We start from the raw sequence: 26,281 nt of genomic DNA, 5'->3' as shown, positions 1-26,281 counted from the left end.
ACCAGCTAAATCTCCAGTTAACAGTAAAAGCCAGGATATTAAAGGATCAGTGACTCCTGAAGGCCACTTGGCAGAAGACCAGCATGTGTAAGATTAGACAGCACTGGCTTCTGCACTGTTAGTCACTGCAGCTGGTTTAGGTCTTTGCAAACTGTCTCCCTGGACCATATTTGAAAACCCCTCCCTCACCCTTACCCAGATCTCTATTTAGATGAAAGAGTCGATCCTTACTGACTTTCAGGCCATGCCCTTCTGATACCTTTCGAAGAAGCAGTCAATGGATTTCAAACATTGGTTTGGAGTTGGGGTAGGGGTTTGGAGCTCAGCTCCCAGGGCTCTAGTTTATTCCTGATGGTGCTTGGGGGACCCTGTGGTGCTGGGGTTGGAACTAGGGTCAATAAGGCAATCCTTTTCCCTCCTGTGTTCTCTCTCCAGCCTCTGAATGTTTCTATGTCAAAGCTTCATCTAAATTCCAACCTCAAAGGAGGGTCCAGCTCTATGTAAAATATATATTACTTACCATTCTAGGTTAACTGCGATAAAGTCCTACAAAACCACCACCTTGAAGAACAGTCAGTTCTATGTAGAGGTACTTAGAGGATTGGGAGAGAAGGAAAATGACCCTATAGTTTACACACAGTACCAGACAGATCTTACCTGCCAAGTCTCTTACCCTTGACCACCACAACATTTCAAACCATGACATTACCAAAGTCAAGTTTCTTCACTGGTTACTTTCATAGTTCCGGAATACAACTCACTCCTAGTTTCTAGGCATCCAGCTAAACCCATAGTTCAGCAGTGAACATAGAGGTACCACGGTATGCTAGAAGTGGAGTCAGTCATTTGGCTGCTCCTTCTCCAGCATTCCAAGGGCACAAGCACTTGAATCAGGCAAAAGGAAAAGGAAAGACATCACCGTCAAGGCAATGGCTCCACTGGTTTTGAATGCCAGCTTTAGGCATTGGGATTTTTCTGGAGTCAAAAAATCCAAGGTTTTCTTCTATGCTCACACTGTATACATCACCCCAACTTGTCTCTAACCAGATTGAGAATGGTTTCAAAGAGCATTCGGGTTCAGAACCAATTTCTACAGTCGACTAAAGTCTCTTTATGTGTGTGTGGAAACACTTTATTTTTGGTCAAACCCAACAGGCACTTTAAGGAATGTTGTCTTCATTGCCTAATAAATAAACAGGCTGGAATTACTTAAAGCATGTTAACAATGTTAATGTCAAATTCATGAACTTTAGTCCTTTCATTTTTTTCTTGAACCCCATTTAATTAAGAGGAACTTTGGTCAATCTGAATTAGCTTATCCAACCTTAATATTCCTTGGTCTCAGAATGTTTCAAATCTCTACACAGTGTGCTTTGGATGAAATATGAGTAATACATTCCTGCTGAGATAGTTACCATGTCAGAAGTTTGCAGAAAATATGAACAATGTGTACAGGAGCAAAATATTTTGTTGCTACTTATTTTCTAGGAGGTTAACAATCCCTAAGAAAACAGTTTATAAATGATAATGCTTAGACTAACAGACTCCTAAAACACAGCAACATCCTGCTAGGTGGTGACCCCACAAAGAGAGTATGACGCACAGTTAAACTTAGAAAGGACAAGAAAACTTTCTTTTTGCCTCTTTCCCTTTGCTGGGAGTAAGAAAAGAGGAGGAAAATAATGACAGTTGGCCTCTTCTTGGGACTCTCTTGTATCTCACTGAATTCCCTATACTTAGGGATTGATCCCAGAGAATAACTCGTGACCCAGTATGAGCTCTGAAACCTTTTGCCCTTCCACAGCTTCCAGATCTGTCTGCCTCAACCTGGGGCTGCTATCTAGAAAGGGGTGTGGCGCTGATCATTACACAAAACCCTGGACACACATTACAATGCTACATTAACCAGGACACAACTTCCTATGGGGCCTCTGACTAATTCTACCTGAACAGCGTGGCCTTCACTTATAGGTAGTAATAAGGTATCTTGGTCACAGATAATTATGAAGTGATGCCAAGTCCATGAATAATGCCAGTTCATTATAATACCAGTGCAAGCAAGGAAAGAAAACTCTGGGACTGGGGAGATGGTATAGCGGGTAAGACGCTTGCTTTGCATATAGTCGGCTTCAATCCCCTGTACTTCGTATGGTCCTCCAAACCTGACAGAAATGATTCCTGAGTGCTGAGCTAGAAATAAGCCTGGAGTACTTCTAAGGGTGGCGCCAGATTCAGAAAAAGAAAAGAAGAAAACTCTGACTCTCTTCAAGGACCAAGCTCTTTAAATATGAATTCTGCTTAAATTTTCAGTTTCCAAGAACTTTGTGATGTGAGAAGAAAGGCATACTATATGGTAGGAGCCCCAGGGAGCAGATTCTGATACTGAATAGAGTCACTCAGTATGTGCCTACTGATAGACAGATGGAGCAAAGTCATCACAATTAAGCTTCAATAAACTCTTTCCTTAAAGGCATTTTGCAAAACCTTCTATTTCAGAAAATGGGCCAACTCCTGAGATCCTATGGTGGTGGCACACAGCCAACAGTCCTTTTTGGACTTCAGATAGAAGACAGTTAGAAATGTGACTAATGGGGCCAGAGAGATAGTACAGCAGGGAGGGTGCTTGCCTTGAACACAGCCAATCCATGTTCGATCCCGGACATTCCTTATGGTCTCCTAAACTCCACCAGGAGTACTCCTGAGTGCAGAGCCAGGAGTAACCTTTGAGCCTTGCTATATGTGGCCCCAAAACAAAACAGAACATAAAAAGAAATGTGACTGGGTGATCACATTTTAGATATCTATCCCAAGATGGCAGCTTGACTTCCTTGCTATGCCTGCTTTAAAAGACACCTCATTCTTCACTTAGTAAACAAGCATCCTCTTTCCAAAAAATTCCTGAACTACATCCAACATGCTAAGAGGTACCCAGCATAGACATCGGCATCTCAATTTTTTTTTTAAAAAAAAACCTTTCATATTTGTATTTAATCAAGTGAATGTACAAGTAACGTAACACTGCAAACTTAAAAAAAAACTATAAACCTCTCATTAGAGAAGATTTAATTTGTACTTAATAAGACTGTGTTTTGACATGCATTTTCCCATGTAATTTTTGCCCATGTTTCTTTTCCCCCTCATAGCTAAGTAGTTCAAAACAGGAACACTGAAGGGAAAAGTGAATGTTCAGACTAGGTAGCATTTTTCTAACTCTGTGCTTTCCTTGAGTGGTGTAATGCACAGTGTAAACAATGAACAGCAACCCAAATGGAAAAAAAATCAGGTTATTTCTGGTCTGTTAATTTCGAAGTCCAACATACCAGTATGTTAGTCACTCTACGCATAAATATTGGCTTCTAAAGAAAGAGTATATTGCTTTCCCTAGAACATTCAACAAATGGAACGAAGCTTTGGTGATGAATAGGAGGCTTGTCCAGCACACATGCTAACACACCTGAAGGTGTCGTCAGACATGGGGGAATAAATACCTAAATAGCTGCAATGAGACAGCATTCATGAGTCACGGCTGAAAAGCTGCCTTTTATAGAGTTTCATAGAAAAATCAGAAAATATTTTTTCCTCTTAAAAACAGAACAACCATAGAACCATTTGTTACTATTAGTTATTTCACTTGTATGCTGCATTAGGGAGGAAAAGATCCATATATACCTTTTGGGGTAATAATATATGGCTAATACCATTTTCAATGCTGCCTGGTATAGGGAGATGGAGAAAAATTATTTGATGAAAAATTGTGTATCAATAAACTCCCACCAGGTCAGATTTATTGGAAGACTATTCCATCCACACACAAAGCTTTTCCTAAGGGTGCAGAGGTTTCGGACAGACCTGCCAGCTTTCTCCTGGGGGGCAAAAGCATTCCTAATGCGGCAACACTCAAACATGTGCTTTGAGTTTCCTCAGTTGTGGCAAAGTTCTAGGCAGTAGCTTGGTGGGCATAAAAAGTACGAAATATTGGGCCAGAGCAAATAGTACAGTGGGTAAGGCAGTACTTGCATGCAGCCGACCTGGGTTCGATTCCTGACATCCCATGTGGTCCTCCAAGCACTGCTAGGAGTTATTCCTGAGTGCAGAGCCAGGAGTAACTCCTACCCATCACCAAGTGTGGCTTCAAAGCCAAAAAAAGCACAAAATATTCCATTATTCAATTTTACGCTGAATCAAATCTTCTACCATATTTTACTTATTGTAAGAAGCTAATCCAGTTGGATTATTCCAGTTCAGCCTAACTGTTTGTTTTCCATTAGCTGGGGGTATATAACCCACTGAGCAGTGGCTAGCATGGGAGAGAAAATGGCTTTATAATATGGTGAATTATCATAATTCTTCCCCCCATCAATCCCCACACTAACCTTTAACTTGAAAGGCAAAAGGTATTGTATCTATTTAATCTTGCAGATGGCAAAGTTTCAGTAACTAGAAAAAAATCCTGTCCTTGGAGTGCTCCTTTAGTGTGTGGAAGGGCCACTAGAAATTTATTCTGATCCAATTTTTGAGCCTCTGGCTTAGCTGTACAAAACCCACTCCAGGGCAACAGATTTCACAAAAAGATTTCATCTTTGTGAAAACTTCTTGAGTCTGCTTCCATGGAACTGTAAACTCAATAGAACACAAGTGGATAGTTCCTGATTTAAGAGTCATCGAAGAGGCTGTAGAGATAGTTTAACAGGTAAGGTGCTTGCCTTGTGTGCAGCCGACAGTATGCATGTTCAATGCCCAGTACCACATACGGTCCCCCTAGCTCAGCCAGAAGTGATCTGTGAGCACAGACCCAGGAATAAACCCCAAGCAAGTGCACATCCAACTGTGACCCCACAAACCAAAGGCAGAAAACAAAAAATTCAAAGAGTAATATAAAAATATAAAATCAGTCAATAGTATGTCTTCTTTCGTCACTTTTACTGCCTCCAGATTCAGATGTGTAAACTCAAAGTCAGAATTTGGTGTGCTTGAAAGTTGAAAGTTTGGTACTCTGCAAATGTGTCCTGCAAACATGTCTCCTACCTGCTGGAGATACCTGTGGCTTTTTGGAGCCAGACCTGGTGGTGCTCAGGGCTTACTACTTGTCACTGCACTCAGGGACCACTTCTGGCAGTCTCAGGGGACCATATGGGGTGCCAGGAATTGAACCTGGGTTGGCCATATACATGACAAATGCCTTAACCACTGTACTATAACTCCAGCCCTATGACCCCCACATTTTTGTGGGGATTTGGGGCTACATCCAGAAACGATCAGGAGTTCCTCTTTCTTAGGTGCTCAGGTAACTCTTCTTGTAGTGCTCAAAAACCATATGTTTGAACTGCAGTCAGGTGCATATAAGGAAAGCACCTTAACCCCTGTGATCTCTAGTCCCCAATCTCTCCCCTTTTAAATACTTTCCCCTATTCTGTTAGCTAGTGAGTAAATGCAGTGGGGATTTACTCTACCAGTCAATATGTGATTGAGTCCAAGAGAACAAACTTGTGCGAGTTTGCCCAAACCCAAAAAATAGATATGTCGGCTGGTTATCACAATAGGAGGCTTGTGGTGCCATGTTTATACAGTGGCTCCTGAGGCTTGGGAGAAATCACAGAGACCTTGAACACTTGGGAATGAGGAAGATGTTGTACATTAATTCATTAGAGCATGGAATTCCATTTCAGCTTATCTGTTTTAAAATACCAAAAGAAAAAATTCCCGACTTACCCCCCCTTAAAATAGCTACAAGCGATCAACTGTTTGCAGAAGTAACTTTCCCCAAATGCCCCTTTGTTCCTTAACAGGACAGCTGGGAGCCAGGACAAAGTGTCTGGTTTCTAAAAGAACGGACACAACAGAGTAAGTGACCTTTGGAGCGGGCTGACCTCAGGGAACCGAGCTTTGTGGGGGACCTTCCCACTCTCTAATTTATCAGTCCCTATTCCAAGGGTTTCTTGTCCATAGCCAAAGAGCTTCCTTCATGTCTGGTTACAGAGCAAATAACCTGAAGTTTCTTGTGGGGATGATGGGTTGAGGGTCTGAAACTTCTCCCCCTTCTGTTAAGAGTAAGTAGTAACCTCCTTGACATATCAAAAAGCTCAGAGTTGCTCCTGCAGAAAGACTGAAAGACATTGTTCAAAAAATAAAAATAAAAAAAACTATGAGATGAGGCATTATCAACTTTCTTAGTTAAAAATATTCCTCCCTCCAACTCCTTATATGACTGACCTTTTCTAAAAACCTTAAAATTTCCTTAAAGCACAATCAAGATGAAGATTTGTATCTCAGAAATAACCGAAATTTTCATCTCCCACCCCCCAAAAAAACTTTCCTTGCAGTCTCTTATAGTTTCATAAGATGTCCTGAAAAAAAGAAAGTAAGATAGTAATAGGTTTAGGTCTTTTTAAAATGTATGCCATTCCAACTGCTCATTTTACTTGAAAAAAAAAAAAGAATAGTCTTTGTCTCTGAAATAGCCTTAGAAGGCAAGAACAGAAGAGGGAAAAGCTCCGACTTACTGACTGTTTAGACAAGACTAACATCATTTCAAGGAAAATGATCTTGGAGGCAAAGGAAAGATTTATTGCTTTAACAAAATCACAGTCAACAGGAGATAAAGAATATGAAGCTATTTACCTGAGGCTCTTTGGGAAGCCATGGCTCAGAGACCGAGTTCCGGAGCAACACCTCAACCAGTCTTCCCTCGACTCCTGCTGATAAGGCTGTGGCTCATTTGTGAACATACATTTAAGGGGAAGCAGCTAACACAAAAATAACCGAGAGCAGATGGCCCACCCCTCCCCAGAGATCACAACCTTAATCCCACTAGAAAATTCTTAACCATTTTAGGTGATCCAAGGGAGAAGAATAGGACCCAGTAAAAATACCAAACACAACATATAAATACCTGGGTGGCTACTCAGCCTCCAAATTAGCTCCAGAGCCAGAGAGGCCACATAGAAAGTCATCCCTGTACCGGAATAAAATTTGGACTCAACTCTAGCATAGCTTAATGCTGAGCCACCCATATTAATCTTCTCTCTGTGCCTAAAGAGCTCGCATTTGGCCCTAGGAAAGATTCATTTGGGGGGCTGGGCTGTCAATGGGAACTGCAACTCTCTAAGAGATAGACTCGTGTTCCCAGTGTAATTAAAATGGATTAGACACTCTGAATATAGACTGAATAGAGACATCAAGGGCATTATCTTCGGCCTCCTTGGAGAGCAGCAGAATAATCGAAAAAGGGCAATTCTAACCATTTATCTCCTTCAAGGCAAACAGGCCAGGATGGGAGAGACACACATTACTTCACTGTGTAATATAAGGAAGCTGTTTTGTCCAACCAATGAAATTCTAACTTTTCACTATCAGGAACAATCTAAGTAAAGATACACTGGAAAATGAAGGTGGCGACCTAACTTGTTACAGAGATCTAACCCCCACTCCCACCCGGGATCCAGGCCATCTGCCAGCTGGATGTTGGTAACCTAGGAAAAGCCAAGGGCCCAAGGATGTCCGCCTGTAAGCTCTGCACATTTTGCCTTCGGCAGCAAGCTCCCTGGCCCTTTTGCTCTCCTCTTAGCTCTCAGATATGCCACATCCCAACTCAGGGACCCACTATCCATTCCATTCCTTTACGACTGCCTCTCAAAGTTGTACCTACTTCCTTTATGACTCTGCTCCAACTCCCTCTGCCACCTATTTTACTATGGCAACCTCACCCCCACCCTGCTCTCCCTAGCCCCATGTTGCTTGATACCCCTTCCCCAATATTAAGACCATGCATCCTTGGTCCTGCATGTCCTCTTAGAGGCAGAGGGACACGACTGGTGGCATTTCCTGCTATCACCCAGAGCATGGAGTGTACGGTCCTGACTCCCAGTAGGCTCTCAATGTCATTTGTTGAAAAAGATGAATTACAAGCAGCCAACAGTGCTCCTGCAGCTTCACACAAAACCAAAACACAGTCTCACCAGGGGCTCAAGAAGTGACTCTGCCATTGACCCTTCAGGAAGACCACCAGCCTTCACTGTGGGAGAGGTCCTGGGATCCCTACTGCTCAGATGGGGGTGTTCAGCCCCCTTCACTCATTTCCCATACAAGCCCACACCAAGCTGAGGGTCAGGGACACAGATTTCGGCATCGTCACATCCTCTACACAGACTGAGTGAGCAATGACTGCTTCCTGGAAAACGGAATGAATGAGTTTCACAATTCTTTTTTTTCTCTTTTTGGATCACACCTTTTGATGCTCAGGGTACTCCTGGCTCTGCATTCGGGAATCATTCTTGGCACTGCTTGAGGGACAATACGGGATGCCGGGGATCGAACTCTGGTTATCCACATGCAAGGCAAACACCCTCCCCTCTGTACTAACATTCCAGTCCGGGTTTCATAATTCTTAAGCTCTTCTGACATCTAATGAAAAGTTATTGTAAAAGAGAACTGAAATTATTGGGGAGCTGCTGGTTTGAAAGGAAATGACACTCCAATAAAAGTCAGACCTCTGCAGACAAATATATTGGGAAGGGAAGGGAAATAACACTATGTTCTCCTCGCCTTTCCAGATGCTACTCCAGGCGGCTTAAATTGTCGCAGGGACATGCGCCAGTTTTAACAATACTGCATCCAGAAATAAAGCTTTCTCTTGAAGGTAACATGCTTGTTTTATTAGGTGGCTAACCCCTATGAATTCTAAATTTTAGATTTTACTGAGGTATATTTTTAGGCAGAGCCACTGTATTTTTAAATACTGCCTCCTGCAATATTTAGAATAATGAGCTAAGTTTGCCAAATGTTTTTCTTTAGGAAGACAATTTGAAGTGCAGTCTTCATCAGGTGCTTCATTCTTTTTTTGGGGAGGGGAGGGATGGACTGGGCTTCACCCAACAGTGCTCAGGGTTTATTCCTGGCTCTGTGCTCAGGGATCAATCCTGGCAGCATGCATATACAGTGCCAGGAAATGAACCTGGGTTACCATTGTGGAAACACAAGTGTTTTAACTCCTGCACTACACCTCCAGCTTGTTTCCTGGTGTTCTAAATTGCCAGGGTCTCATGCACGCAAGCCATGCGCCTTACTATGGGACACATCTCTAGCCCAAAAGGTGTATTCTTCTACCAAATATATCAGCAACTTTTGGTGTCTGATCATTTTGAGAAGCAACAAAAAATGGGCAGATTTAGAGCTTTAGTTGCTTAGCATCAATCTTTTTGCTTGAAACAGAGAAGAAAACGCAAAATTGGGAGAATTCCTTTTGGACTATAAATTTAGTCAGTCTTACGACACACCAGTGAGAGCTGGAGGTCAGATTCTATCTTCCAGCAGATATATAATCCATGCCTGCAACTGACAGTAACTGACCTCCATGGGGTTAAAATCGGCCACGGCCTGCTTTGACATCTGTCCCTGTGACCCAGGTCTTCAAGTCACAAAACGATACCCAAACAGAAAAGGCCCTGGGTTTTTTTTATTGATGGGAGAAGCCGTTTCTCTTAGGAATAGTGGGTAACTTTGCCCCGTTTTGCATCAGTGGTTCAGAAACGCTGAGGTTATTTAGCAGACACCCAGTCGCCAGCTCCATCGGCGGAGCCAGCTTTGGTACACATTAACACTAGGACAGTGAATAATGCCCTTAATAATCACTGCACTGTTTACAGAGTACCTTCATATACTGTTGGAGGAGCTTGGCTGCTGTTTCAGGAACCAATCTGTTCAGTGTCTGAAGTCACATTTCGAGCCTTCTGCTCTTTCGCCCTCTAGCAGGATAAGGTTCCTGTGAGTGCCAGGCATCAAAACCAGTTCCCCATTGTATGTGACTCTCCCAGAAACATTTAATTCAGGGGTCACCCACACACTCTTATCTTCCACCCACCCTGTTGGGGACACTCTGACTGATCTTGGGGGCCAGATGATGCCACCCCATCCCTTCATGAACTTTATTTAAGTTTTTGGTTTAGGGCCCAAACCTGGTGATGCTCAGGGCTTATTCCTGGTTTTGTACTCAGGGGTCACTCTTGGTGGGCTTGGGGGGATCATATGGGGTACTGTGTATTGAACCAGGGTCAACCGTGTGGAAGGCAAGTGCCCTACCCATTGTACTATTGCTCCAGCCCCTCCATCCCTTTGTTGATTTTAGATGGTGGACACTTACTGAACAGATGTCCTACCATATGTGTTAGACACTTTGCTACCTGCATAAAATAAGACACAGCCCTTCCTTCTACCTGAATCAAGGTCAATTGCCAGAAGACATGCATGAAAGGCAGAGCATGGTGCGAATACCTAGAGAGGTATCTTGGAGTCTCCAGAATTAAGACAAGCAGAGGAGGGAACACATTCCTTCCATGCTGAGGGCCCTGAGTTTGATCCTCATCAGTCACCTGCTTTCCTTACATCACCACCATGGCAAAGCATCAAACTATCAGACCCACGGAGCTGGACTGAGTATCTCTGGGACTGGTCCTTGTGTTCCACCCAATCACCACCAGGGAGGTCCTTATTATAATTATTTTAAAAGTTTTACTAAATCACCATGATTTACGAAGTTATTGATAGTTGAGTTCTAGACATATAGTCCTAGCACTGATCCCACCACCAGTGTCAATTTCCCTGTGTTCCCAAGTTTCCTCCCATTCCCCACCCCAGTCTTCTACCTTGACAGGCACATTATAGTAGTTCAGTTCTCATGTTCTCAGTGTTACTATCGTTTGGGTAGAGGGCTATACTATTCTTCTACAAGATAGGGCCAGAGAGGTAGTTCAGGGGTTAAGGCACCTGCCTTGCATGCAGCTGACAACTGTTGGAATTCTGGCACCATACATCTCTACCCAAGCACAGCCAGAAGTAATCCCTGAGAGCATGGTCAAGGAGGAAGTTCTGAGTACCTACTGAATGTGGCCCAAAGAGACGAATAACAAAGGGTAGAGACTGTGGCAGGTTGGAGGAATCCATCAGGATTTGATGGATGTAATAGATGACCTGGTCCCTGGAGAATGAATACGACTTCAGCACAGAGATAAGAAAGGCCACCCTAGGAAAGACAGACAGTTGCTACAAGGGGATGAGGAGGACATGGGCCTGATGCAGAAGCAGCGTGAGCCTGGTGGGAGCAGTTGCTGAGACTCAGGAGGCACTCGTAAGGAAATTCAGGGGACAGAGGGCCCTTTTGTACCAGGTGCAATGGGCAGGGCATACTGGCAGTGATGCAAGCAAGGAGAAGGGAAAATCTCAGAGGAAGGGACTAAAGGGACTATGGAGGCAGGAAAGTTGGAGAGAGAACTGCAGTGATTCAAATGAGAGGGAAGGAATGAGAGAGACAGTAGCAATGTGTACGGGACAGAGGCATTGGCTCAGACTCCCGGTATAGGCTGGAAAGGCCTGGTGAGATGGGCCAGAGAGGAAGGAACTGGCTATACTCTGGGGTGGCCAATCCCAGTTGATCAGGAAACAGGGAATTTGAGGGCTTGGGTGGCACTTTATTTGGGGTCTCGTAATGAATGAGGTTCTTCTGAGATGCCAGTGACTAGATTCTTTTAATAGGGGTCCAAGCTGTCAAGTCAAGAGAGAAACATTGTGAGAAAGAATTAGGTAAGATTCTGAGGAAATTGAGCTTATAGGGCTTCCTGCCCTGCATTTGAATCCCATCCTCATCACTGGAAAGCTCAAACTTCCTAGGATCAAAGTGGTGTGATCTAAAAGTCAAACATGACAAATTTGGTGACCTGCTTGGTTCAGTTCTGAGAAATTCCTAGGTCACAGTCTGGCTTGAAGCCCTCTCTTCTGCCTTTACCCTTTGTGGTTTATTCTATTTTGTTTTTGTTGTTTGGGTCACACTCAACCGTGATCAGGGGTTACTCCTGGCTCTGCACTCGGGGATCACTTCTGGTAGTTTCAGGGGACCATATGGGTTGCTGGGGATCAAATTTGGGTTGGTCACATGCAAAGCAAATCACTCCTGTACTATCACTCCAGCCCCACTGTTTGTCTTTTACGGGAGAAAGAAATTCCCAAGTGGTCTTGTACCAATCAGTTGGTGGTCCTTCACTAGGGCCAGAACAAGAGGCTGGGAATGATTTGGAATGTCATTTTTGGGTTTTTCACAGATTTCATCTTCACTAATTTATAATTTTCTCCTTATGCCTATTAATAAATTAATACACTGCAAGGTTTTTCCCCCTCAATATAATTTTGTCTGGCTACTTACTAGTCCGTCCGCCAAAAATTTTACTGAGTGATTCCAACTCCAAGATTAAGGCATCTAGTCATGTACCAGGATATGGTGTGATTCAATGGTGAGCTCTCTGGAGTACTTCTTGCCCTATGTAGTCTTGCCAGAAAAGAGCCCAGTACAACTTCAACCATCTCATGTTCCTGTCAATCTTTAGGGTTTAGGAGTTCTTTTTTCCCCTTTAACTGACAAGTCCCATATATCAAAGCCACTGCTTCCAGTGACACACTTAAGACACACCATCAAAAAGTAAAATTAAGGAACATCTTAAAAATCCTCATATGCAAATTAATATCATCACCTAAGGTCCAGAGGAAAGCAAATCTGAAATTCTTGCTGTCTTAAAGGATCTCTGGATTTCAAAGCAAAGGACTGGATGACTATGAAAAGGGAAGAGCTACAGGAGACACAAGAACCAGAAGACCGCAATGCACCTTGAAAATGCTAATTCACTCCAATGAAGACTTGTTCATTTCACAATTAGTCAGGCTTAGAAGGTTTCCTTTTAGCACTCACTCACAGATAAAGAATTTAAACACAGTGCTGTGGCCTCTGCCATTTGATTTTTGGAAATGTCATTCCACAATTAGTAACAGTTTTAAATGTCTCCTGTCCCCATAGTTGGCCCCTACTTGACCACTGCAAGATTCACAGCAAGATGTAAAAGTGATCCCAACCACATCCTAGAGCCTCGATCTACCAGGACTTTCAAAGCAAGCCACTCTGAGACCACAGATTGCAAATAAATTTCTTTAGTGGCACTTAAGGAAGGAAACAAAGAGAAAAATGATACTAGGAAAGAAATAGAAACCAGCCAGCGTTTTAGAAGGAAATGCAAAATATAAATTCTGAGTCTTGGCTCGAGGAAAAAAATGAGTGCTTCATGAAGCTGAGAAGCAGGTAGGGATAAATCCCTGTCATAGTTTAGGTGTTAAAATTCTCTTCCAGTCTATTTCTACCACCCACTTGTGATACATCTGTTTTATTTCCATGTTGCCATGTGCCATGATTCAAAACACCCTTTCAATCATACTAAGTCCTGGCATTCACCAAGCCCACCTGTTATGGATAATTCAAGCTTTTGATAGATACTTGAGGGCTAAACAGTCTGTGACCCGAGACTAGAATTTACCCAGACAATTACTATCCATAACTGGAAAGAACAAGTAAGCTTACACGTCTTATTGGGGAGCGGGAGTCAAGGCGTTGGTGGGGAAGTTGGGCTATATCCAGCAGTCCTCAGGGGCTATTCTTGGGTCTGTGTTCAGGAGTGACCCCTAGTGGTGCTCAGGGGACCATATGTAGTGCTGGGGATTTGAACCAGAGTCAGTGGGGTGCAAGGTAATTTGTCTTAACTAATCCTTGTACTATCTCTCCAGCCCCAAACTTCCACACCTTTCTTTTCGATGCTGCTACCTGACATCAACTCCTTGACCAAAGGTGTCACCATCATACCTCATGAGCTCTGCTTGCTTCCTAGAGTGAGGTCTGAAGTCTCAATTAGTTAATAAGGCCTCTCTCCAGATCACGTTAATTAAGATATCAGTTGCAGACTTAAAGATGCTTATTATATACTGGTGTTTTCAGTTCCTGAAAAAGGGAAGCCCTAGAATTTGGGATAAAGGTTCAGGAACTCTCCTGAGTGGTGCTTTGGAGCCCTCTCAGGGGTGAGCAGAAGTTAGGGCCATAGGAGGAGAAAAGGGATCAAGCAGTGAGCTGGTGTCACTCAGGAGATCAAGTTTTTAATTAGACAATGGGGTTGACTGATGAGAGAGCAACTCAGATTTCTGGAAGACTGAAAATACAGAGGTGAAAGCCACACTTGACTCCTATCTGCCAGGTTTCCTCAAGGGTCCTATCTGTCTGCCTGAGCAGTGTCTTCATCCGTGGAGGGTGGTGGCCTAGACTGATTCATGCCTGAGAGCAAACAAACAACTGTCAGTGGAAAAAGCTATTCAGTTTGTGAGGACAGGCACCGTTATGTGAAAACTCAATAGCAACGTCAGAGTCCAGGCCACAGTGTTCTTGTGTCTGACTGGCTGTGCAGTCACTGGCCTGAAGGGTAGTTGGTTTGGGGTCAGTATGTGGTGGGTGAGAGCACAAGTTAAAGGACAGAGACTGTGGGTGGTGGGGTATCCAGCCTTTCTAAAAACTGCATCATGGGAGAGCTAGACGTGATCTTTCTTCCTAGGCCCACCTCTTCCTTTCAGAGATGGGAAAACTAAGGCCAAGATGGGGAATGACTGGCTTCACTGAATAAAGACCAGCACCGTGTTCGTGGTCCTCAGGCACTCCTCCTTATGCCGTATCAAGCAACTTCTGGCAAGGGCTCTTTCTTCTTTACAGTGCGAAACTTGGAATGGGTTTACGCTAAGTGGAGCTCATGGCTCTTTGACTTTTGATAGTCAGGTGTCTGGACCATAGCCCGTGAGATTAAAGGATAGGTGTGTGATTTGGCAATGAAACACTTTGGTGTTCTTGAAAGCTATATTAAGAGATAGTACGAGGAGATAGTACAGGAGTTAAGGTAACTTGCCTTGCATATAATCAGCCCACTTCAATACCTGGCACCGCATATAGTCTACTGAGCACTGCCAGGGGTCATTCCTGAGCACAGAGTCAGGAATAGCACCCAGATACTGTTGAGTGAGGCCCAATCCTGCGTTCTTCCCACCCCAAATCTAGTCAGAAACCATGACCTTTCACTGTGATCACCAGGATGTAGCAACTGGTACAGAGGCAAGCAAGGGAAATATTAGGGTGTTGGAGAAGCAGAGGGTCTACCTGGAACAGTTGCCACACAAAGAGCACCAATGAGGGGCCCAAGGCTTCTCCAGCTGATTAGCGTGTTCACCGGACCCAGCAGCAAGGACATGAACAGAATAACAGGAACACAAGTCCAGCTAGATCCTGAGAGAGAGTCTGCAGCTAGAGGCAGAATTGGTGTCAAAGGTCATGCACTCAAAGATTATATCAGAGCCACCTCTGGTCTCAAACCTTGTTAATCCCAACTCTTGTTCACTTTCAAGCACTGAGAAAGTAGAGTAGTGGGTAGGGCACTTGCCTTTCTTGCTCTTGACCAGGATTCTATCCCTGGCACCACATATGGTTCACCAAGCCCTGCCAGGAATGATTCCTGAGATCAGAGCTAGGAGTCATCCCTGAGCATCACCCAAAAACAAACAAAAAAAAACAAAGAGAGAGAATGCAGATGTGAACATGAACAGAGTATAAATAAGGCCACTTTGCTTAAAGTATGGGAAACCTAAATGGGTAGGTGATTATTGCATTTGAAAGGATTCACATAAAATAGTTTCACTGGTATCAAATACTTATATGGGTGTATTGGTATCGCTGATTTCATTTCATTTTCATTTCATCATCCTGTTATTCGTCGATTGCCTTGAGCAGGCCCCTGTAACGTCTTTTTCATCCTAACCCTGAGATTATATTCAAGGCTCTTTAGGAGAATGAGACCCATCATTGTTACTAGTATTTGGCATATTTGGTACGCCACGGGGAGTTTGCCAGACTCTGCCCTGTGGGCAGGCTACATTCGATAGCCTGCAAGTTTGTCCAAAGTAGGAATGAGATAATAAGATGTCATAAAAAGATGTCCTGATAAGATGTCGCGGCCGGGAGCTGGATTTTATAGTCTCTGAGTCTTGGCCGTTGATGGGATTACGTTGATGGTATCGCTGATAATGCCTTTTTTTTAGGGAGTTTTGGGCCACACCCAGATGTGCTTAGGGATTACTCCTGGCTCTGTGCTCTGGGATCACACCTGTTGGTGGTGTCAAGGATTGAACTGGGATTGGCTATGTTCAAGGCAAGTGAGTTATCTCTGGGTGCTAATTCTCTGACTCTTGTAATGCCTGCATGACATAATTCAAGTCTTTAGTTTACTTATTATTGAATTTACTAATTCAAGTTTAGTTACTTTGTTTGTTTTAAGACACATGCTATGGAATATTCCCCAAAAGGATTGTGTAGTCATCTTTTATGATAGTGTTCCCAAGAAATATAGTATAGTGGCAACAAGCATGAACTCTGGAGCCAGAAGGTAGGGACTCAAACCCTGCCCTTTCCTCCACAATTGTGTGGGAGCAAGTTTCACATCTTTCTGACTCATTCTTCTCATCTGTAAAATGGGGCTAACAATTGAGCACACATTATCAGTGTCTCCATACAAATAAAACAACTGATAAGTTCAACATTCAGAACAATGGCTGCCGCCCAGTAAACACAATATATTACCATTTATTCAATTACATTCTACAAATGTGGATGTGGCAAGCAGCAGATTCCTGCAACGCAGGAATTTATCATCCAAGCCTGCCAGTTCCCAGGGGAGATGTGGAAAAGACAGAAAGAGCACAGGATCTTGGCCGAGAGCCCAGCTATAAGAGCTGTGAGCCTGAGAATGAGTAAGTGCCAGAGAGCAATTCGTACAGTCCTAGGAACTTTAGGCCCTCAGACCCTGACAGCAGGTAGCCCAGAAGAGAGGTCTCTTCTATCTTCCAGTTTGGAAAAGAGGGTTTGTGATAGTAACTAAAGAGAACGAGTCTGCTCTCATTACCTTCTAATGAACATCAAAGACTTAGTTGGTTTAGTGTAGGCCATCTGCTCAGCATTGAGTGGGGAAGGTTCTCCCCTATATCTCTCCTCCCAAGGCCTGAGTTGGCCCCATTTCAATGAGCAGCCTTTGCAGCACAACGAGCATGAGCTTCCTTTGCTGTAATGGCAGGCTAGCCTTGGGTCTGTAAAGAAGGAACTGTGGAAAGAGGCTCTTTAGACCATCAAGAAGAAAGTAGCTTCAGCCAGAACTTTGATGTTCTATTACGTGAGTTAATTCTGAATGAATCAATGTCAAGGACATGGATCTAAAAGGCCTTACCTTATTAGGCCACTTACAAGAAAAACTTGGTAACTAAGGTGACATAACATTGCTTTGGGGGGAGATTTGGCTGTGGGAATCACAGTAACACCTAAGGTCTCAGGGAGTAGCAACTAGGCTCTATCATCTAGTCCCCTCTTGAGCATCTGTAGTCAACCTCCCAATCCCACTCTTCGATGAATTCTAGAGGCTGGAATATAGCTCTGAGGTAGAGCACTTGCCTTGTACATATGAAATCCTGGGTTTGCTCCCCAGCATTACAAAAACAAATAAATCAAAATGATAGATTCATTCTAGTGGAACTATTGGGAGTATGGAAGTCTGATCAAAGTTTGTTCTCTGAGCAACCCCTAAATAGGAAAGATGCTATGAAGCAATTGTCCTGTGAGACAACAATCCACAGTGACCCGGCTCTTATAAATAGTGACAAGGGGAGGAGACGCTATACCGTCAACTCCACTGATCTCACCTACAGAGCTCCCAATCGAATCCACTTTCTGTGATGAAGGGTTTCTGAAATTCTGCGATTCAGATCAACCCAATATACTACAAAGGGAATGGGGGGGACTCTCATGGGTCTAGGGAGGCAGGTTAGGGACATGGTCCCTCTAGGATTACACTGGAGGACAGAAAGGGTCACCTGGTCAAGAAGATTTTCTGAAGCTCCTGTGAAAACTCCCAAAACCCACTCTCCTAGAGGCAGAGCCTCGGGGAAGCCCATTACTACACTACACCACAATTCCTGATAACAGAAAGACCTTCCTTTAATTATTTTGCCTAAAATTGTGTCAGTCGGGACTTCATTTGCATTAACAATCCCCTCCTCTAAAATAGAAGATCAAGGGTGTTAGTGACAGTCGGTAAAAGACATAAAGTCCTCAGTCACCAGTGATCATAAGTCAAAGATAAAGAAAATATTTCTTAGGTAGAAATTTGTCATTGCTTACTTTTTAAACATTTTGGAGTTTTTTTTTCTGGTAGGGAGGGGTGCCCAAGTGGTATTCTGGGGGCTCAAAGGCCACTCTCAAGTGATTCATAGCCAATTGGGTTGGCGGTTCAATGGAAGGGTCCAAAGATACAGCGCTGCTTAGGCCCTGCGTTGTCAGGAGCCATCAAAGCCTCTCCGGAAGTGCTTGGGGCTACCATGGCCATGCCTTATAGTATTGGGGGACAACTGCAGGACCACACCCATGATACGTAGGAACTTGCAGGACCACACACAGAAATGCTAGGGAGTGGTGGGTATTGGTTACAGGGCTGCACCCAGAGATGATCAAGAGCATATGTGGTGTCAAATTAGAACTTTGGATCAGGTGCGTGCCTTATCGCTATACTATCCCTGCAGCCTAGTTACTGCCTCCTCCTCCTCCTCCTCCTCCTCCTCCTTCTTCTTCTCCTTCTCCTTCTCCTCCTCCTCTTCCTCCTCCTCCTCCTCCTCCTTCTTCTTCTCCTTCTCCTTCTCCTCCTCCCCCTCCTCCTCCTCCTCCTCCTCCTCTTCCTCCTCCTCCTCCTCTTCTTCTTCTTTTTGGGTCACTCCCAGTGATGCTCAGGGGTTCCTTCTGGCTCATGCACTCAGGAATTACTCCTGGCGGTGCTCAGGGGACCATATGGGATGCTGAGAATCAAACCTAGGTCGGCTGCATGCAAGGCAAACGCCCTACCCGTTGTGCTATTGCTCCAGCCCCAGTTACTGCTTTCTTAAACATTAGTTTTCCCTTTTTCATTTTTTTTCTTTTTGGGTCACACCCGGCAATGTACAGGGGTTACTCCTGGCTCTGAACTCAGAAATCACTCCTGGTGGTGCTCAGGGGACCATATAGGATGCTGGGAATCGCACCCGGGTTGGCTGCGTGCAAGGCAAACGCCCTACCTGCTGTGCTATCTCTCCAGCCCCTCCCTTTTTCATTTTTTTGAGACACACCCAGACGTACTCAGGGTTTACTCCTGGCTCTGAGCTGAGAGATCACTCCCAGTGGTGTTTGGGAAGTCCATATACGGTGTAGGAATGGAGCCCCAGTTGGCTGCATGCAAGGCAAGTGCCTTAACCCTTGCACCTTCTTTCTGTCCATAAGCAAAAAAGTAATTTTTGAGGGGGTGTTGGGTTGCACCCAGTAGTTCTTAGGGGCTTACTCCTGGTTCTGTTCAGGGATACTACTGGCGATGGGATATGGGATGCTGAGGATCCAACTCAGGTCTCCTGCATGCAAAGTATCTGCTCTAGCTTGTAGAGCTGTATCTCTGCCACTCCCGCCCCAGCTGATTTTTATCACATTCATTGAGTTCCAAACATCCACAATGAAATTCACCCTTTATAACATACATGCTTCGGTGACTTTATCATATTCATGAGGTTATACATTCATCATCTTTATCTAATTCCAGGACACTACCATCACCCCAATAAGACATTCCACATTTATTAGCAGTCACTCCCTATCATCCCTTGCCCCCAATTCCTGGCAACCACTAATCTATTTTCTGTCTTAATTTGTCTATTTTTGACATTTTGTATAAATGTGATCATATAATGTATGACCCACAGCTGATTTTTTAACTTGGTATAATGTTTTCAAGGCTTATTCAAGTTAGTTTATTAACGGAGATGTCAGTACTTAAGTCATTTTTATAGCTGAATAATATTCCCTTGTATGGCTACACCATACAGTGCTGATTCATTCTTCAGCTAATGGACACAAGCAGCCTTTGGCTTTTCAGCTATTATGAATAATGCTGCTGTGACAAGTCCTTTTTATATGTGGGCTTATTTAAAAATATATTTCTTTTGAAAAGGTATGAAAGAGCATATAGTGAGCAGCTGTCTTTCCCTTACTGTGTCACCCATTTGCTCTCAACCATCATTAACCAATGACCCCAGTGTCATGTTTATGAGCGTGTGAAAAATGAGCACCTATATATGCTTTCTTTTCCTTTGTAAAAAACATAATGGTGATCACATGCTCTTTCTACACTTTGCATTTTCTACTTACATACTCAGAGAATTTTCCACATTTGTATATAAGGGCCTTCTACTTTTATTTTTTATATGATATACATAATACTTAGGCTGGGGAGGTGGCTGAGAGTAGAGCACTTGTTTTTTGCCTTTTTTGGCCACACCTGACAGTGCTTAGGGATTACTCCTGGCAGGCTCGGGGGCCGATGTTGGATTCCGAGGACTGAACCTGGTCAGCCGCATGCAAGGCAAAACATTGTACAAACCGTTGTACTATTGTTCTGATCCCAGAATACCTGTCTTGCATGTGTGAGGCCTTGGATTAAACCTCCAGCACCAAAACAGACAAACAAATACCCATCTTAAACATATATATAAACAAATACCCATCTTAAATATATATGTATATATATATATATATATAATTCAGTTGTGGAGAGTCAGCTGTGGAACACCAAAATTTGCTTAGCATTCACTAATGGACATTTATTTCCAGCCTTTTTTTTATTGCAAACAAGTTGCAAGAAATATGTAAAGTATAAAGCTATGGACTGAACTAATTTTAATATCTTTTTTTGGGGGGTCACACCAAGTGGGACTCAGGAGACTATGTTGTTCTAGAGCCAGGTATCTTAGACTAAAATATACCAATTTAAAAAGCAGTAACTTTATTCTGGTGGCCTTCATATAATACGCTAAAGAGGCCATCTGCAATTGACTTTGAAGTTGATCTAGAAGGAAAAAGAGGGAGAAAAGGAATAAGATGATATAGGGCTTGCTACTCTTCAGGAGGCACCCACCAAAGGTTACTGAAATGGCATATTATTTCTGTTGATGTGGAGAAAATGCCATCTAGAAACCTCATACTAACTATGCTAAGGTTACTGTCAATTATAAAGCTATCCAGACAGGGGCTTGAGTGATAGTACAGTGGGTAGGGCACTTGTCTTGCACGCAGCTGTCTCAGGTTTGATCCCCGGCACCCCACATGGTCCCCTGAGCCCTGCCAGGGATCACCCTGAATGCAGAGCCAGAAAGAAGTCCTGAGAACCTCTGGGTGTGATGTACCACAAAAAAAGCTACCCAGACAAGAGGAAGTGGCTTTTATTTCAAGTAGACCCTTTGCCCAAACTTTAAGGCCCCACCACTGTATTAGCAAGTGATAAACTTAGAAAAACCCTTCTTCTGATGCTCATGCAGGGCAACATCCTGATGGATTAGGGGCAATGGAGGACCCGTCTAGTTCTCAGAATTAAAGAGATAAAGAATGTCGGTCAACTCTAGGTTGCAAAGCTATCAAGAACATATGGTATTTGACTTCTAAATGTTCATGTTCTTTTCTGATCTATTTTAAAAAGGAAGGGTAGCTTCAGTGGGGATTATAATGGAGCAACCTGAGCTGGGCACAGACCCTTCTGGACGATTAAGTTGGCGCACCATCACTGAGGCATACCACCAATGCCATGCGTGGTTCTGAGTCACGGGGCTGACCTTAAAACTGCATCCTGGAAAACCAAGTCCCAAACTCGTTCATCACCAAGATCAGTAAGGGGCTTTTCAGCTCCAAGCAATAAATTCATCCTGAACCTGTTCCTTGTTTAAAGCACAAGATAAGCAGAATGACAGTGGTCTCTAGATGCAAGTATTATTTTTTGTGAAACGGGCATTTGTTTGGGCAAGGCTGCATAACTAACTGAAGCCAGGTTACTCAGATTCTATTTGTCACTGATTTACCAAACTTACGGTGTACCTTTCCTGTTGCTATGGCTCAATAAGAAAAAGAAATGTGACCTAGTACGCCCACTCCACTTTCACAGCTGACCATTTCAAGAAATGAACTCCTTGGGTTTCTGCAAGAGGTTGGCTGATGGTGATAAATCAGCATAATATTTGCAGAGGTTTATCTATGAGTTGTTTTGTTAGACATCGAAACAAGTCTCTTTAGTTATGGTGTGGTAACAATTCCATAGGGCAAACCAAGACCATTTAAAAAAATATCACAACTTCTGGGGCCAGTAAAGGAGATATCAAAGGCTTGAGCACAGACTATGTATGTGGATGCCTTGAGTTCAAACTCCAGCATCACATGGGCCTCTGAACATTGCCAGGAACAACCCCCAAATACTGAGCTAGGAGTAGCCCTAGAATAACACTGGATGTGGCTCCCACCCCCCCAATGAAAAGATCAACAAACACCGCCTCTACAAATCCTTATTAGAATAAAACTGTTCATTTAATGTCACAAATAAGTCCTAAGGCCTATATAAAGCTCCTGCATGTGTGAATCCCAGAGTTCAATCACCGGGGCCAGGGAAATAGCTCAAGTGGTGGAGAACATACCGAGCACAGGCAAAGCCCTAAGTTCCATCCCCAGCATAACATGCACGTCCCTTCTGTACTGCTGGATGTGGCTCTATAAAAATAACCCCAGATAAAGTTCTGAATCATTTTTCTTCACACCTACAAAATGGGGACATGAAACCCTCTCCTGCATCCCCTATAGAACTGTTTCAAATTACATATATGACCAAGCATAGTATAAGCTGAAAAAAAGAACTATCAAAATACTATATTTGTAACATAAAAATATTTCTATGTACACAGATTATATAAAACATGAGATCTATTTTAAATATATAGGAATGTAATGTATATTGAAACATATTTTGTAAATTGGCTTTACCTCAAGAAAAGTGTACATTTTCTTCCAACTTTTCAAGTGGATTTAATATTTAACATGACATAATATTTTCATAAGGAATACACAATTTTTCACACTATAAAATCCAGCAGCAGAAATCTGTGGAAAGACTGGAAATCTGGAAATCTCCATGATAGTGTCTGTTCTCTCTCTCTCTCCCTCCCTCTCTCTCTCTCTCTTTCTCTCTCCCCTCTCCCTTTTTCTCTTCCTCTCAAACACTCAGAACACATGTACACACACATTAGGCCAAACTTTGACGGATATAAAATTTATAAAATATGAGTATTTTTATTTTACAGAATCTACTTATTTAGCCTTATTGATAGCAAATATTTAATTCTCAGCAAAAACACAAGTAGCTGAGAACGAATTTGGAATAAGCATACTCTACATAGTCTTGGTTTTTTCCTTTGATCTAAAAATCAAAGTCATACTCCTACATACTTATTGAGGGTAATTTTAGTCGCTTTAAGTAACTGACATGCTTTATCCTTCATTCTTCATAATGAGAATAACTTGAAAGTGCCCATAAAAGAAAAAATTAAGCCAAGTTTTATTAGGAGACTTTTATTCCGGAAAAATTTAATAAGACAAGGAGCACTTTTTATTTCTGTTGTTTAAAGGACTGGAGAGATTTAGTAACAACTTGAAGAAGTGAGTTAATCCCTTTGTCACACAGCCAGGCCAGGGTTTATTTCCCTACTGTTATGATGGTAACTTAGAACACACAGGACAACAATATCAAATATCAATTCCCTCCAGAGTTGTAACGTTCTAAATGTAGTCATTAGCAATGGGTCAAGATTATCATTAAAAAGACAAATAATTTCTTCACAATAATTTGAACCCCTATGCCACTTTCTACCATCAAATCCTCAAACTCCTATAACCCAGGTAGTGTTTTCATGAAGTAAGACTACAGGTGCTATGGATGGTTTTACGGAGACATTAAAAAGATTAAGTGTCATGCCTAGAGCAGGGGGCGAGGTCTAACTAAGAATAGCAGCTCAAATACTGTCACCTGTCCTAATCATAAATCTAGAAAATATTCTACCATTTAGCTGGCAATAAGCATGTTCACGCCCATATTTATGTGTTTTAAATGTAACATTTACAGTAAGATAAAGTATCTGCCATGGTAGTGATATGGTGAGATGGGAGGTTCTGAACAACAATGAAGGGCAGGGTTGGAAGGTTGCATGCACGGAACCCTATTATTGACAGCACTGTCAATCATTGGTCACTAAACATTTTAAAAAGAATACGAATCTCTGAAAAAGATTTGCGGTAATAGAGGATCAAGGGTGGTACTGTGCATGAGTCACGGAATAGAAAGCAGACATACACAAAGCCCTAATCCCAAATAAAATGAAATATGATTCATTTGAATATCCAAATGTTAATAAAATTATTCAAACACCTTAGTTAAATATCGTTGCTTGGTTTTTTTGAGGGGGGCATAGAGATCACACCAAGCGTAGCATAGTTGAGGGCTTCTCCAAGCTCAGTGTTTGGGGTATCTCCCAGGGGTGCTTAGGTGAACATAGAAATTGAACTTGTATTCACTCCGGCCCTTTACACCACATCCCCAGAGTTAGCTAGATAACAGCTAGCTAGATAACGAGATTTTAGGGGGAGCTTCTCCGATGATGCTGCAGAGTTACCAGGAATACACCTAGTTGTTCGTGGGAGGCCACGGGGCCAAATGGTTCCAAGGATCAAAGCTGTGGTCCTGGGCAGGTCATGCATGCCTCTACCCCCCTGAGCTACCTTTCTGACAGTTTTAAATTGCTCTGTTGTACCATGTACAATAAATCAGTTTTATTGTCGGTGCTTAGGAAATAATCGCAGAGCAAGTCAGTTACATTCTGAGATCAAAGAGTAAGTCACTGATAGAGGAATCAAAATCTTTGCAAACTAATCATCTCTTCCAAGATCAAAGTACATATTCCATGGAGGTATTTAATAGGTATTAAAGGATAGTGTGTCTGGCGCGGGGTGTAGGCAAATTTGTTAGTTTCCTATATATAACTTCATGTATTTATTCATGTTTTGGTTTAGTTTACTCCTGACTCTGCGCTCAGGGGTCACTTCTTCCAGTGCTCAGGGGACTATACATGGTGATGGGAATCAAACCTGGGTTGGTTCTATTACAAGTCAGAGTCTTGCCTGCTTGTGCTATCTCTTTGGCTCCTAGTAAAAAGTCATGGTTTACTGACATGCTTAAGGTAGATCTAATAACCTAGTCCCCCATCTGCATCCTCCATCTTACTCTACCCCAAGGTTTTCTGTCCAAACTTTTTGTTCTTATACATGAAATATTCTTTGAGACTCTAGAGACTAGGAGCACAGCAAAGATGTTTCTGCTCAAGCAGCAGCAGCTGGACAGGAAATGAGAACTATAGGATAAGCCCCCTTATAGACAGTGGGAAAAACTGCCTGGGAATGAATGTCTTTTGGAGAGTCGCTGCCAGCTAAGTCCAGAGTGTAACTGAAGACTTCCAGAAACAAATACACCCAGCCAGCTCCCTGAATAAGGGGAAAGTGTTTGGAAACAACTCTGAGGGTTGAGAATAAATGGAACAGGAACACAGCTTTGTAAGACTGTAGGGAGATCTTTCTACATAAATAGGGACAAAAGTCATACATTGGGATCTTTCGTCTCAGCCATTGTCCCTCTTCATTTTTCTTGGTAGTGGTGGTGGTGGTGGTGGTGGTGTGTGTCTGTAAGTTTCGATAATTTACACTTAACACCCTGACACCAATATTTTGGATGGAACCAATTTTGTCCTCAGTTTGTTGTTCCACTGTTTTCCAAATGCAATAAATTTTGCTGGCCCGCCTTCCACTTGTTTCTAAGACTTACAAAAACCACGCCATGTCTCTATAAGAACAGGAAGTTACTTGGCTCCTGTCTCAAGGATGAAAACAAAATTTACAAGTATACTCCCCTTCTTTATGAGGGGTTAACAATGTCTGAGTCACAAAAAAGTTAATATTGAAAAACAAGCCAGTATTCTTTTCCAACGTCATGCCAGAATTCCAGAAAATCCATTATTTTAAAAATAAGGCTCCTAAAATTTCCCCCTCCCCAGTAAAACTGGGGAATATCTTTTACATCTCCTCTCACAGGACTTTTTGCTCATTTAGGCATATTTGTGTAACACACAAAAAGCCATACTCCCAAGCATGTAAACTATATGGACTTAACTAATGAAACTGATTAAATTTACTTCAATGTACACATCTAATGTACAGGTCGAGGGTTATCTAGCTGTGTGATGAAATGTTAGCAAACTCACAAACATAGTAAAATATGGTACCAGAGACATAATGCAGGGACTTGCTTGGCACACAGCTGATCTGGGTTTGATCCACACCACTTCATATAGTCCCCCCAAGCACCACCAGGAGTGACTCTTGAGCACAAAGCAAGAGGAAAGCCCTGAGCACTGCTGGGTGTGGCACCAAAAACAACAACAACAACAAAAAGTAGTAAAATGCAAATGGTAAATTCAA

The 26,281-nt window shown here is 42.8% G+C and overlaps 1 protein-coding gene across 5 annotated transcripts in view; it reads right to left on the bottom strand.

Moving 5' to 3' along the window:
• FHL1 (four and a half LIM domains 1) overlaps positions 1–26,281 on the bottom strand; it is a 75,805-nt gene that overhangs the window by 7,124 nt on the left and 42,400 nt on the right. Inside the window, exon 1 of one of the 5 annotated variants that reach the window (XM_056130308.1) lies at positions 6,619–6,765. The exons of 2 other annotated variants lie outside the window; for them this stretch is intronic. In XM_056130308.1, coding sequence (XP_055986283.1) covers positions 6,619–6,640 — 22 coding nt within the window. In that variant the 5' untranslated portion in view covers positions 6,641–6,765. Of the gene's footprint in view, positions 1–6,618; positions 6,766–26,281 lie in introns of those variants that run through there. 2 more of the 5 variants (XM_056130313.1, XM_056130312.1) reach the window with 2 other exon arrangements.

The sequence above is a fragment of the Sorex fumeus genome, unplaced genomic scaffold, assembly GCF_029834395.1.
Source record: "Sorex fumeus unplaced genomic scaffold, SorFum_2.1 ptg000075l, whole genome shotgun sequence".
NCBI classification, from domain to species: Eukaryota; Metazoa; Chordata; class Mammalia; order Eulipotyphla; family Soricidae; genus Sorex; species Sorex fumeus.
The sequence above is the reverse complement of the archived record's forward strand: the minus strand, read 5'-3'. Positions and strand labels throughout refer to the sequence as shown.